Below are 14674 nucleotides of genomic sequence, written 5' to 3'. Positions count from 1 at the left end.
GGGAAAAGACGAACGTGTGCCTGGATTCCACTCTTTGACCCAGTTACAGTAATAAGTAGGTAAAGTGGTCGGGCAAACTTAGTGGTAGTGATAGACAAAAGTTTTGACCAGGCCGATTAATCAACCGATATTTGGCCATTTTGAGATTATTGGCGGAAAACTGTGCCCACTTGGCCGATTATCAGAAGTCGTCAGTTTGTCGTTTTCAAATATTTTATTATAGAGCTGGGAAATTTAACGCATTCATTTTGGTCATTAATATTTTTTGTTTAACGTGTTAATTATTGTAGTATCTGTTTTTTTGTTTTACGTCCTGAAGCTTCACGCAATGGTGTCTAGAGTTGTTCCTGGTAAGAATGTGCGAGACTAGTCAACTAGTTGACTAAACTGTTCTGAGTCTGCTAGTTGACACTGGAATTACTAGTCAAAATCTATGGAATTCTGCAGAAAGGATTTGACCATGGCATCTTGTTAAACAGAGCTGAGAGCAATACCCTTAATTGGTAGATTATAGTAGCCTTATCATATTTGCCACAATATGCAATAAACAAACAAAAGGGGCAAGAGAATATGTAGAACTTTGTGAATGACCGGCTTTCCAGTTCTACAGAAATCTGCAGAGCTATCTACTTAGTTCTGCAGCCGCAGACTACGTTTGATCCTAGATATAATGCATTAGTATGACAGCCAAGGAAAAGGCAGTGCAATAAAATCATCAATGCTGGGTATGTGGAAGTTGAAGGCTTTCAGAGGTAAATACAGTCTCTGTCTGGGGGTTAATTTACATTGCAGAAAACACAGCTGCTATTGTACGACATCCATCAGCACAGCAAGAGTTCTGTTGGGTCGGGTTGAGTGCTTCACGCAAGGAAACAAAAACTAACCACGAGGCAGGAGGACATGCAAATGTGAATTTTTCCCCTCCGAACCCATAAAAGTGTTCATCACCCTCCAAAGAACACAGCCGTGCATGTCCCATTATGATTCACCGCAGAAAAATCACCAGAATATTCAGAAAATCCTCTTTTAATTAAGGCTATCTGAAGCCTATTGTTATGATACGAAAAGATCAACACATCTTTAAAATACTAACCAACAAAAATGGAATTTGACATTTTTCATTAAGCTACCGCTTAATACTGTTCATAATGTAAGGCCTGCAATGGACAAAGCTTTTAGCTTGCAATTGCTTTTTTTAAGTTTGGATGGCAATTAAGGCATTGAAACACAATGTGTGGTACTGCATTTGCAAAAAAACAAGATTATAGTCATTAGGCAACACGAAGACTAGATGTCAGGGTTTGTAGCGGTTGAGGTATAAATTAATAAAAACAAGAACATGTTGTTTTAAAAAGGCAAGCACATCTAGGAAGAACATAAGCCTACAGTGGCCTCAATCTTTAAACACTTAAGATATATGAACATCAAATATCAAATCAAACAGAATCTTTTCTTAGAACCAAGTTCTTAGACTTTTTTGCACTAATCCCCAATATGATGAAAACTACCAGAAATAACACCTTATTACTACCTTATTAAGCATAATCAGATTGTGCATGTAAATGTGCTCCCTTTTAAACAGTAAATGGTCTGCACTTATATAGTGCTTTTTTAACCAAAGCGCTTTACACTGTGTCCTAATCACCCATTCACCCACTCACATTCACACACCAATGGCGGCAGAGCTGCCATGCAAGGTGCTAGCCTGCCATTGGGAGCAACTTGGGGTTCAGTGTCTTGCCCAAGGACACTTTGGCATGTGGAGTCATGTGGGCCGGGAATCGAACTGCCAACACTGCGATTAGCAGCCGACCCGCTCTACCACCAGAGCCACAGCTGCCCCTTTTGGACAGCTCACTTTTAAACAAACTGATGTCAATGAGTGCATTTATATGCACGTTCTTACACCGGTTATGCTTAATAAGTCAACAATATGTGTCAGCTTACCCAATGTACGTAAGTGTTGTGCACATGCTTATTTACATTTTGACGTCAAAATCAGAGAATAACGTGATTATATAAAATCTCTTGGAAACAAGGTTTTCTTGCTTTGTTGGATTTTTTAAATAAGCTGATTTTGGGAGTTAAGAGCATATTGGTGTGAAACCAAGCTCAATGTAAGCTGTAGTGGATGTATTAAGTCAGTTCCCCTCCAGATCACACAGGTGTTCCAGCAGAGTTCTAGCAGGTGTACCTTATCACATTAAGTATGGACATGTTCAACTCTTGATTGACAACCAGAAAGTGTAAGAAAGTTCCTTTTATCTTAACTTTGAACAGTATATCTATTGTTTTATAATCTAAAATGTAACACAAATTTAACAAACCTTTTTTTATTCTTTAAGATTTTGTTTATCTTGATATTCAAATATTTTGAAAAATGTGATTCTATCTTTCTTTAAAATAAATTGGTTCAATATAATTACAGTGGATAATGTCTCACTTTAAAGCTTAAAAAAAGGTCCAAAAGTGTCATAAAAGTAATCCTCATAACGCTCATGAATGCATAAATTATGTCAACATTTTCAGTGATGAATGTCTTATATTTCAGGTTGGTTCTCACCAAAACTTATCATATGCCTTCAGAAGACTTGGAATATGGCACATGAGTCATATGGATTACTTTTATTATACTTTAAAGTGACTATTACTATCAGCTGCCATTGTATTGACGAGACAGATCAGGATATTCATTCAAATATCTCCTTCGGTGTTCCGTAGATGAAAGAAAGTCATATGGGTTTGGAACAACATAAGTGTGAGCAAATGATGACATAATTCTCATTTTTGTGTGAACTATTCCTTTAACATCTTTATTTCAATTATTTCAGGTTTCAACTTTTTGTTTAAAAACATTCTCAAACGTGAATCAATGTAGCGTTTAAATAATTCATTTTAATAAGTTGCAATGCCTTCAAATACAAATATCACATAATAAAAGTTCAGTGCAGGATTGATAATTCAATAAAATGAGACTAAATATTGCACAAAAGGACAGCCAGTTTAAATCAGCTATTACTTTACAATATGGCAGAAACAATGTGGAATCATGCTTTAAGTAGGAAACAGGCCTTTTGTCAATCAACCAGGGGATTGATACATAAAGAAAACATTTCTCAGCTGTTGTCATCTTCAAGCACTGTTCATTGATCCACTTTAAATAAGCCTAGAATATCTTGTTTTACAGAAAGCCACAGAGCATGCAAGACAGCGTGTGCCCTGTAAATTAGTGTTATGTCATAATCTCACTCTCACCTCCTGGGGTGTGTGTGATAACAGTTCAGTCCTGAGTCAGTGTGCTTCGACTGGTCAGCTACACTGGGAAAACAACACTTAGCATTCAGATGGGAGTCCTATCTGAGCTCCCCAATGCTCACACATACACTATCAGAATTACACATGCATAAATAAAAAATGATGCTGACTTAGAGAGCAAAACAAAACCTTGCTAAGTGCAATAGAAATCTACAACATTTCTCTGATAAAGTGGAGTCTGGTCACTCTGTGGATGCTGGCTGGTGACATAAAAATAAATAAGTAAAAACATGGCACAGAAGTAAGAGAGCTAACAGACAGCATGTCTGAAGTTAGAATAAAGCAACGTTTAAAAAGAGTATGGCAAAAGGATAATTAGTATTTGCATGTTGAAAACATTCAGGGCAACAGAATCAGATGATTTCAGTGACTGTAATTTACAAGTCCATTTCTGTTTGTGGGAAGTTAAAACATTAATTATAATTTCAAGCCAGCAGTATCCAGCAGTGTGCAGCCTGATCTCATGAACATTGCAAAAATCTTGTCACGGTCATGTAAAACAAAATTTTGCACTTCATTACAAATTTGGCTGCAGTTTCCCTGTTAAATGCCCAGCAGGGGACACCAAAAGTGAGTGAAATGTTGTTGTAATCAAAAAAAGTTAAGGTAAATATTAGATGAAGTTTTAATGAGTAAAACGTTCCTCCCTAATCTAAAACTTTAAACTAAACTAGGACTGAAACGATTAGTCGACATTATCGACAACAACAAATTGTTGACAAATTTTCATTGTCGTATAGTCGTTTGATCTAATTTAACGTAACATGAGATCATATGAAACTCTAATGATGACGTGAGAGAGGAGCACAGCAGTTCGTTCCAGACTGAGGAGAGGAAGACAACATGTCCAGATGCACTCTGAACTTTCCAAACAACTTCAGGTGATAATATATAACGGAAATATAATGGAAAAATGCTAAATAAGGAAATACAGAAGCACTGTCATGGTGAAATAAGCCGGATCTGGCATTCCACTTAAGCAAAACCTGCATGTCAGAGCATCTAAAAGCAAACAACCTGGCATTATATCTTTAATGCATCTTTTATTAAAGGTAAAATAATAAGGAAGTGCATCATTAACTACAAAAATGGCATTTCTCTGTGTGGTCAACACCACGTCTATGAGTCGTGTGAAGGGGGAGAGATTGAAACTGCACCCGACCGAGGCACCCTCTGGCACGGGGACACACGTAACTCGTGCGCGTTTGCTGTAGCTAGATTAATAACATGATGGATTGCGACGTATTTAATCATAATGTACTGTAGCCTATGTGTCACGTGTGTATCTTATTGGGAAGTAATACCCAATACTGGGCAATACGCAGCTCTATTAAGAAGATAAAGTTTGTTTTTGTGAGTTAAAGATGGATCAAAGAGAAAATAAAGGTGAGGGAGTGCAGTCTTAGCCCATTATACGCTGCAACAAAGTTTTGATCAGTCTTTTATCATCCTTTTTTGGCTTATTTTCCAAAAATATTATCTAAAACTCGTACATTTACATTAGTAGCTATACTCCAGAATAAAAAAATATTATTGGAGAATGTTGAAAACAATATTTAATATTTAAATATTTAAAATATCTAAAAATAGCCTACTTAAAACTAGATACATTTACCTGGGAAGCAACATATAAGAAATTTTGACTTGTTTTTAGAGAAGATGTGGGAAACAAGACAAAAACTATTGATTACAATAGGATTTTTTGCAGTGATGATTTTTACTGAATTAAGCTTAATAAAAACATTTTTTTTTTTTCCTTGGAATTCAGTGAATATCATTTAGAGATATTTTTATAAGATGAATTTGTCCTCTTTATTGTTATTAAGCACGTTTAATATAACCTTTTATGTTGGGAAGAAGCTGAATATTTGCAATAATCAACCGAATAGTCAAATAATGGTTTTAATAATCATTAGATTAGTCGATTATCAAAATAATAATTAGTTCCAGCCCTAAACTAAACCTGATAAACCTGACACTGATAGTGTCCTAAAAGCATGAGAGATGAACAAAACAGACATTTACCCTTAGAAAACGGCTAAATATCACCTATGGTTTTCTAAAGCAACCACATAATTTTGTGCTTCTATGACAATTTCGTCTCATGTGTCAGCTTGCATGCATGGCTGTGTTCGAACCACGTACTTCAGAGTCCAAAGTGCTACACTATATGTGGTGAAGTACCGCAGAAACTAATCACAAATATTTCGTTATAGTGACATTCTTTCTACGGGACTGGGCTGGCAGTGTGGCATAGTATTGTACATTTATAACTACACTTTTATAATTCTTGTACAATTATTATTAGTGTACAACAACTAAATCAATAAAAACAATAATGAAAATGAATGCAATTTATATTAATAACAACATTTATATTGTAAACCTTTTTAAATAATGTATACCATACAATAATTTATATTTTAATAAACTACAGGAAATAAAATGTGGTTTTATCTGATTAATCGAAGATTAATTAATGATCAAAATAATCGTAAGATGCAGCTCTTTTTAATTATTACCAAGGAGTTTTGTGACCTCATATCAATTGCTCAATTGCATATCAATGTATAGAAAGTTTCTGCTGTTCATGCTACACAATAACATTAGATGAGACAGACTTACAGTTCTTACAAGCGTTCAGTGACATTGCCTCGCTTCATGTCATATAATCAAAATAGCTGGACATCAACCACTAACCTGCATCTCTGCTACAATGCCTTAACATCAGCAATGCCTTACCACAAACATCCATTCATAACCAACAAGCAAAATCATGTCTAGAAATTTGTGACAATGCAAAGTTCAAAAGAAATTACCATTATGGGGATTTTTGACAATTTTCTGACCATACCTTTAACTTGCAAACAGTTGAAAGGAATATTTCAGGTCCAATACAAGTTAAGCTGAATGGACAGCATTTGTGGCATAATGTTGATTACCACTGAAATGTATTTTTATTCATCCTGCCTAATGGAATTGAATGGGGGCCAATTATTAAACGTTAAAATACTCACTGTTTCAAAAGTTTAGCCACAAGACGTAAACAATGTACATGATAACATGATTTAAGTGTAATAAAATCACTCACTAATCTCTTCTGTGTAACGTTGTATGCACTTACAACTTCACTGCCATGATGACAAAACATTGTAAAACCCTAAAACCTTAAAAATATTGCTTTAAACAACTTTACAGCTCAAATAACAAACACATTTTAACAGAAGAATTCATGTAAGTGCTTTAATGTAATTGTAAATTTCACATTTCTGCCTTTAAAACCTTCAAAGATTGGCCCTATTCACTTCCATTGTAAATGTGTCTCACTATAACCTCCATTTTTGCTTTTTTTTATTTATTTTTTTAAAGAAAAAGGAGGGATGAGAAGATTTTTGTTTGTTTGTTTTTTGTGGTAATCAACATTGTGCCACAAATGCTGTCAGTTAAGCTTTAAGTCTGCATGAAATCAAAATGGGCAACTCTTATTTTCTCATTGGATGTTGTGGTTTTTACTATAAATTATTTATCTGAGCATGTTATTTAAAAAAAGGTTTGCCCTCTTACTCTTTAATCAAACACAATAACTTGAAGGGAATAGGGCATAGGGATGGGATGCCAGGACAATTGGCTGGAGTTTATTTATATTTTTTTGTGCAGCCAGAGATTTCTTGGGATGTACAGTTTGAGTAAGTGTTCTTCATTCATTAGGTTTATTGTGATTCCAAAAATGGATATATTGCTTTTTACCCACTTTTTACTCATTCATTTCCTCTGGCACTACCGCCCCGCCTCATTGTAAGCAAATACTGAGATGTGCTTCGTGCGTTTGTGGGCTGTTTATAAGGGATGGTCATTTTGGTAATTTTGTCTACTTGAGGGGGAATGACATGTACATAACTGTATATATAATAACATGTCTGACAAACGTCTTTGGCTGCTGCATTGCATCTTGTTGTTCCAGTGTATCGTCTACTCATTATTATAGGCTGTTATGAAATAATCGGTTACAAAATGTAGTACAAAAGATTGCATAATCAAAATATAATGCATCATATTTTGTCATTATGTGAAGATTCGCTGCCCAACTCTGAAAGAATATGTACAAAGCACTTCTGTCTGTTGTTCCTTCTGGTTACCATAGTAATCTTAGTAAGCATGCACCAGTTTTTTTAGCAACTGTCTACACAGTTGGCTAAACAGGAGACGCCATAACCATCACGTTTTTAATATGCGCGATTTCATCACCCAGGGCAGGGAGGTTTAGTCAGTGACAAACATTCACTTTTATTAAATAATATCCACTAACGAGTCAAAGTTCTTACATTTAAATTATAACAAAACATGTTAAGTAAACGTTTTACAGAGACAGGTGTTCAAAACACGGTTAATTACAATCTCTTTTGATTATCGAAACAATAGCATTGCAGCATCGTATTGGATTGTTTGCTATGAGAAGTCTCTGATAATCAGTGTATCCCTCAAAGTCACAACGTAATCAATCTCAAAATGAAAAATAAGCTCCCTCTTTGACACGTTTGCGTTTAGTTGTCAGGAAATTGTCACTGAATTTCGAATTAAGTGAAATGTCACATCATGCATGATCACTATCGATCATCGTTTTCATGATCGATCATTGCTGCCACGTCCAAGCACTCGTGCCCATCCCTACTTGTTATGTGTTGACCGTTAGATTATGGAATGATATTCCGGACATTATTCAAAAGGAATTGCAAATTGTATTTGCAATTGCGTTTTCAATTTGTGGACGCATAAAATGTGACATAATCCAAACGCAATTGCAAATCGCGCATTACCGTTTGCATTTTCGTTTAAGCGAACGCACAGTGACTGCCAGATTTCAAATGGAAAAGCAAAGTCCGTTTGCAACTGTGTTTCCCATATCTTACGAGTTTTGGTCCTGTGATATTTAAATAGCAATTTCAATTACCACGTCTGCTTTTTCACTTTCTCAGCGTCGCGTATGTAGCCAGCCAAAACTCAAATGGAATACTAATTTTTTTTTATTTATTTTTTTATTGCAATATTAACAAACAGAACAAGACGATACATACAAGAAATATAAACAATCTTTCAAAACAAAAGAGAAATTATGGTTCAGAAAGGAAAAGTTAAGAGAGGAAATGTGAAAGAAATTTAAATATATTCAACAATAGTCAAAAAAGAAAAGAGAGTAAGAGAAGAAAGAATAAAAAAAGAAGAAGAGGGCACAAAAGAAAAAAACATTAAGAGGGAATATTAAACATGGCACTAATTCTGGATGTTTTCATTGCTTTCTTGTTAACAGAAGTTGAAATTGTATTTAAATACATCTTCAATTCTTCTTTGAAAAAGCTAAAGTGGGGTTTACTTTTCATATATTTACATTTATGGATATGAAACTTTCCAATATATAAAAGAAGGTTTATACAAAAACATGCATTAATTAGATTCTTGTCTTTAACATAAAATCCAAAAAGAATGTGTCTATATGATAAAGAAAAGTTACATAAAACCTTTTGGACAATCAGAGCATCAATATTGTTCCAGAAAGACCGAGTAAAAAGACATTCCCAAAACAATTGATCAACAGTTTCAGAGGAGGCTTCACAAAAGAGCAGGAAGTATCAATATCATTTCTAAATTTCTTTAAAAAGTATTTAACTGGATAAAATCTATGAATAATTTTATAGGATATTTCTTTAACTTTATTAGTTAGAAAGAATTTCTGAGGAAGTGACCAAACATATGACCATTTAATATCACCAAAAAGGTTATTCCAATAAGAAATGGAGGAAGGAATTGAAGTAACAGGGTCCAAAAATAATGACCTAATTTTATAATTGGATTTATGTATTGAAAAACAAATTAGAACCAACCACAGTAGATTCAGGGCTAGGGGAGAAACAGAAGTCACTGTAGCACTATTATTGTTTCTAAACAGCATACAGATTTCCAAAGAGATGGCCTTGAAAACTATATTAAATTCTTTACTAGATACTGGGAATTGGTATCCTGAAACAAAATCGAATAATTAAATAAATTACCTTCACTATCAAATAGCTGGTTTACTAATATCACCCCATTATTGAACCAGTTTTCAAGAAATAAAGATTTCCTCTTATGAAGAATATTACAGTTGTTCCAAATTAAAAAATTGTGTGGCAAGAAATTATGCTTGTAAATAAGTTTCCAAGCCATAAGCATCTGCTGATGATAATTGGAAAGTTTGACAGGAAGTTTACTAATTGAATAAATGCACATTAAAAGAAAATGTATACCTCCTAATTGAGAAAAAATATATCTTGGGATTATACTCCAAATAGAAGATTGATTGTGAAGGAAACGTTTCAGCCAATTCATTTTTAAGGTATTGTTAAGAGAATCAAAATCAATGAAATTTATTATAAGTATAACTGATTTTCTAATACTCAAATGGAATACTAATTCCCTTAGTATTTACATTTCCGATGCCTTACACAGAAACCTGTCAATCAGGGTCAAGGGTGGGATTATGCTATGGGGCGTGTTTGTCTTGGGAAGTGACATCACTCACAGTCGACGGTCAAGAGGTGATGCCCTGAACAGACGCCGGTTTATCAAATCAAATCAAATCACTTTATTGTCACATTACCATGTACACAAGTGCAACAGTAGGTGAAATTCTTGTGTGCAGTTCCGAGCAACATAGCAGTCATGACAGTGACGAGACATATACCAATTACAGTAAACAGCATACTTACACAACACAATTTACAAATCAAATGTTCACATACTTACACAACACAATAATTATATACAATGTACAGTAAACAATACACACAATATACAATACAATAAGTAGGAGTATATGAAATATATATATATATATATATATATATATATATATATATATATATATATGATAGTAGTATATTGAGGAGAATATGTTGACAGTCCAGTGTGAGATTATAGATGAATAAAGTGCAGTGCTAATTATTGATCCTGATAGACTGTGAGTGATGTCACTTCCCAAGACAAACAGCCCCATAGCATAATCCCACCCTTGACCCTGATTGACAGGTTTCCGTGTAAGGCATTGGAAATGGAAATACTAAGGGAATTAGTATTCCATTTGAGTTTTGGCTGGCTACATACGCGACGCTGAGAAAGTGAAAAAGCAGACGTGGTAATTGAAATTGCTATTTAAATATCACAGGGCCAAAACTCGTAAGATATGGGAAACACAGTTGCAAAGCGGACTTTGCTTTTCCATTTGAAATCTGGCAGTCACTGTGCGTTAAGCTAAGCGAAAATGCAAACTGTAATGCGCAATTTGCAATTGCGTTTGGATTATGTCACATTTTATGCGTCCACAAATTGAAAACGCAATTGCAAATACAATTTGCAATTCCTTTTGAATAATGTCCGGAATATCATTCCATAGTTAGATGATCAGTCGGTTCTCAAAACTTTTGAAAAGCTGGCTGGTATTGAGATTGCTTCTCAAGTTTTCCCGTATAGCGGCTCTAGCATGTGCAGTGTGGTGGGAAGAGATATGTGTGTGCATGTGTGTTAATGTGTGGCTGTAAACAAAAACCTATTGGCTATTTTTTTTTAAATGGGAGGAGTTGTTTGACATGTGCCGCCCCCACTTCCTGTTTCGGAAGGAAATATGGTGAAACAGCAAATGGAACAGCACTTGTCAAGGCACTTCAGTGTAACTAACTTGTCTCAGACCCAGATTATTCCTTCAATAATTTTGTAAAAATGGCTTGAACATGAGTATACTGCAGTCCTGAATATGAATGAAAGAGCCTCTTGCATGTTTGCTAACCTCTTTTATTTTATCCTAAAGATGCAGACAATACAATATTTGACCACATTAACGTTGACGTCCTCAAACAAAGCTTCAGGCGCTCAAATTTCATTATGTATAATATCTCATAATATCGGAGCAGAGCTGCAGGGCTAATGTTGTGTGTTTGTGATTATGTCTCTCGTGTGGCCTTAATACACTCCAACATCCAATGATTACCCTCGTAATTCTTTTCACCCCTGTAAACAACAGCGCATACAACCCTGAGAAACACATATAATCTCAGTTAGCACTCTGAGAGAGGACACAGAAATGCTAGACATGTTTGTGAAGCTACAGGGCGCTAGCTTTAGCCGAATCAACGCGGGCCGCGTCTCAAAACCAAACGGGCTGCCAGACAGCATTTTCGGCTATCATAATGGGGGCGTTCACACAGAACGCGGTTTTTGCGGAATGATACAGAATGCAGAGGTCTCGAGACATGTTTTAAATTAGAACTAGTTAACGTTTTACAAAGCGCGATGCAGCCAGCAAAAACGTCAATTAGTAATAATGATAATACAAAAACAATGCAAACGCGTACTGTTTGAACGCCCCCATATGATGCTCAGAAATACTGTCTAAGCTCGCTACATTTTCGATTATTTACATTCACTCATATGTAATTCTGTTTAATACACGCTTCCACATAAAACGCATTTGACTATTAACGCAGATCCCTAGAAATGCAACGTAGGCTGCTCTAATTTATTTACAGTATATCACTAAGACCAATATAAACATCTGTGTCGTGCAGAAACAAACGTTTCTGATTTAAAGTGCTACAATAACTATTTAAAACAGCGAATGCATCTTATATTCTGTATAATGCACAAAAGGTCCATATTAAAACATCTTGACCCAATTAAGCGTATGGGAAGTGCAATGAAATGATGCTTGGATGCATTGAAATGAATGGCTGTGAATGGGATTTGGGCCTGTTGTTTACCTCTGAGGGCAGGTGAATGAGGACAGCGCTCGGGTGAGCTCCTGTGCACCGGCGGAGAGCGCCTCTGCCGCGGGATCAGCCAACCGTCCAGCGAGCCGCTTCCTGCCGGGCTGACGAGCGTCGGGCTACCGGGACTGGAGGAGCCGCTGTGCTGGGCTGGTGATACTGCTGTCGGTTCTGTGTTGCTCCCGACTGAGATGGAGGAGTAGGAAGAGGATGACGGAGCGGGAGGGCGGGTCGGGCTGTGCAGCTGATTTCCACGCAGGAGCTGGTAGGGCACCATTGAGCGAATGGGCTGCAACCGGCCCGTGTTACCAATGCCGTTACCGGCGGAGGATGATGATGCCGCTGAGGAGGAGGAGGTGTTGTTGGGGGACCCGTCATTGCTGCGCCTGACCCGGGTTGATTTCACAGGGGATGCTGACATGACTAAACTAAACTATCTGATACTACTTGAAAAATAACCGAATATATTCCTCCCCAGACAGCATGTACATATAATGCACATTCATATTTTTTTTTTTTATCAGTTTAAAATAACAAGATTAGTTAATTTTATCGCGCAGCTTCAGCTTGTGGGTTAGTACGACACATCTGTAGCAATGTCGCTTCACTGAACTAAGTTTTAGTCCTTTTTCTGTCTGCAATTAGTCATGCAGACGGATAGTTGAATCTAACTTCTAAATATTATGTCATTAAAATGGGTCAGAAGTATATACGAGACTTGAAACGCAAAAAAAGTTGACGATTAAGGAATGTTATCCCTTACAGTCTTGTGTCTCTGAACCCCTTATTGCCCTCCAACTGAACTGAAAGCAGGTACTCCAACGATTCAGCTACTGAGAAGAGTGGGCGGGAACATCCGGTGCCAAGGCATCATTTCATTGGTACATTGTGTGATACAAATATAATCTGATTGGTTGGTGAAAAATGATTGACACAAAAAGAGCCGATTGATTCATTGCGGTTTAGAACGATTCTGATTCTGCCTTGCTATTGGTTGAGATATGAACTAACAGACTTATCTGAGAAGACATACACATTATTACTAGACAACACAGATGGTCCAGTAACTCACCTGTGATACCAAGGTTGATACAGCTGACAATTTCTGGCATCAGGTTTTTAGAGAAAAGTTGTAATTACAAATGCCTGAAAAGAACTGAATGGATTACAAAGGCATGGGCTAATATATACAGGTGAAACTCAAAAAATTAGAATATCGTGCAAAAGTTCATTAATTTCAGTAATTCAACTTAAAAGGTGAAACTAATATATTATATAGACTCATTACAAGCAAAATAAGATATTTCAAGCCTTTATTTGATATAATTTTGATGATTATGGCTTACAGCTTATGAAAACCCCAAATTCAGAATCTCAGAAAATTAGAATATTGTGAAAAGGTTCAGTATTGTAGGCTCAAAGTGTCACACTCTAATCAGCTAAACACCTGCAAAGGGTTCCTGAGCCTTTAAATGGTCTCTCAGTCTGGTTCAGTTGAATTCACAATCATGGGGAAGACTGCTGACCTGACAGTTGTGCAGAAAACCATCATTGACACCCTCCACAAGGAGGGAAAGCCTCAAAAGGTAATTGCAAAAGAAGTTGGATGTTCTCAAAGTGCTGTATCAAAGCACATTAATAGAAAGTTAAGTGGAAGGGAAAAGTGTGGAAGAAAAAGGTGCACAAGCAGCAGGGATGACCGTATCCTGGAGAGGATTGTCAGGAAAAGGCCATTCAAATGTGTGGGGAGCTTCACAAGGAGTGGACTGAGGCTGGAGTTACTGCATCAAGAGCCACCACACACAGGCGGGTCCTGGACATGGGCTTCAAATGTCAAGCGTCTTACCTGGGCTAAAGAAAAGAAGAACTGGTCTGTTGCTCAGTGGTCCAAAGTCCTCTTTTCTGATGAGAGCAAATTTTGCATCTCATTTGGAAACCAAGGTCCCAGAGTCTGGAGGAAGAATGGAGAGGCACACAATCCAAGATGCTTGAAGTCCAGTGTGAAGTTTCCACAGTCTGTGTTGGTTTGGGGAGCCATGTCATCGGCTGGTGTTGGTCCACTGTGCTTTATTAAGTCCAGAGTCAACGCAGCCGTCTAACGGGACATTTTAGAGCACTTCATGCTTCCTTCAGCAGACAAGCTTTATGGAGATTCTGACTTCATATTCCAGCAGGACTTGGCACCTGCCCACACTGCCAAAAGTACCAAAACCTGGTTCAATGACCATGGTATTACTGTGCTTGATTGGCCAGCAAACTCGCCTGACCTGAACCCCATAGAGAATCTATGGGGCATTGCCAAGAGAAAGATGAGAGACATGAGACCAAACAATGCAGAAGAGCTGAAGGCCACTATTGAAGCATCTTGGTCTTCCATAACACCTCAGCAGTGCCACAGGCTGATAGCATCCATGCCACACCGCATTGAGGCAGTAATTAATGCAAAAGGGGCCCAAACCAAGTACTGAGTACATATGCATGATTATACTTTTCAGAGGGCCGACATTTCTGTATTTAAAATCCTTTTTTTATTGATTTCATGTAATATTCTAATTTTCTGAGATTCTGAA

The 14674-nt window shown here is 36.7% G+C and overlaps 1 protein-coding gene across 1 annotated transcript in view; it reads right to left on the bottom strand.

Annotated features, from left to right (window-relative positions):
• LOC127650695 (glucocorticoid-induced transcript 1 protein-like) overlaps positions 1 to 12901 on the bottom strand; it is a 44528-nt gene extending 31627 nt beyond the window's left edge. The window contains exon 1 of the mRNA XM_052136290.1: positions 12099 to 12901. Coding sequence (XP_051992250.1) covers positions 12099 to 12525 — 427 coding nt within the window. The 5' untranslated portion in view covers positions 12526 to 12901. The remainder of the gene's footprint in view (positions 1 to 12098) is intronic.
• Positions 12902 to 14674: the final 1773 nt, after the last annotated feature.

The sequence above is a fragment of the Xyrauchen texanus genome, chromosome 10, assembly GCF_025860055.1.
Source record: "Xyrauchen texanus isolate HMW12.3.18 chromosome 10, RBS_HiC_50CHRs, whole genome shotgun sequence".
Lineage (NCBI taxonomy): Eukaryota > Metazoa > Chordata > Actinopteri > Cypriniformes > Catostomidae > Xyrauchen > Xyrauchen texanus.
This window is presented reverse-complemented; position numbering and strand designations above follow the sequence as displayed.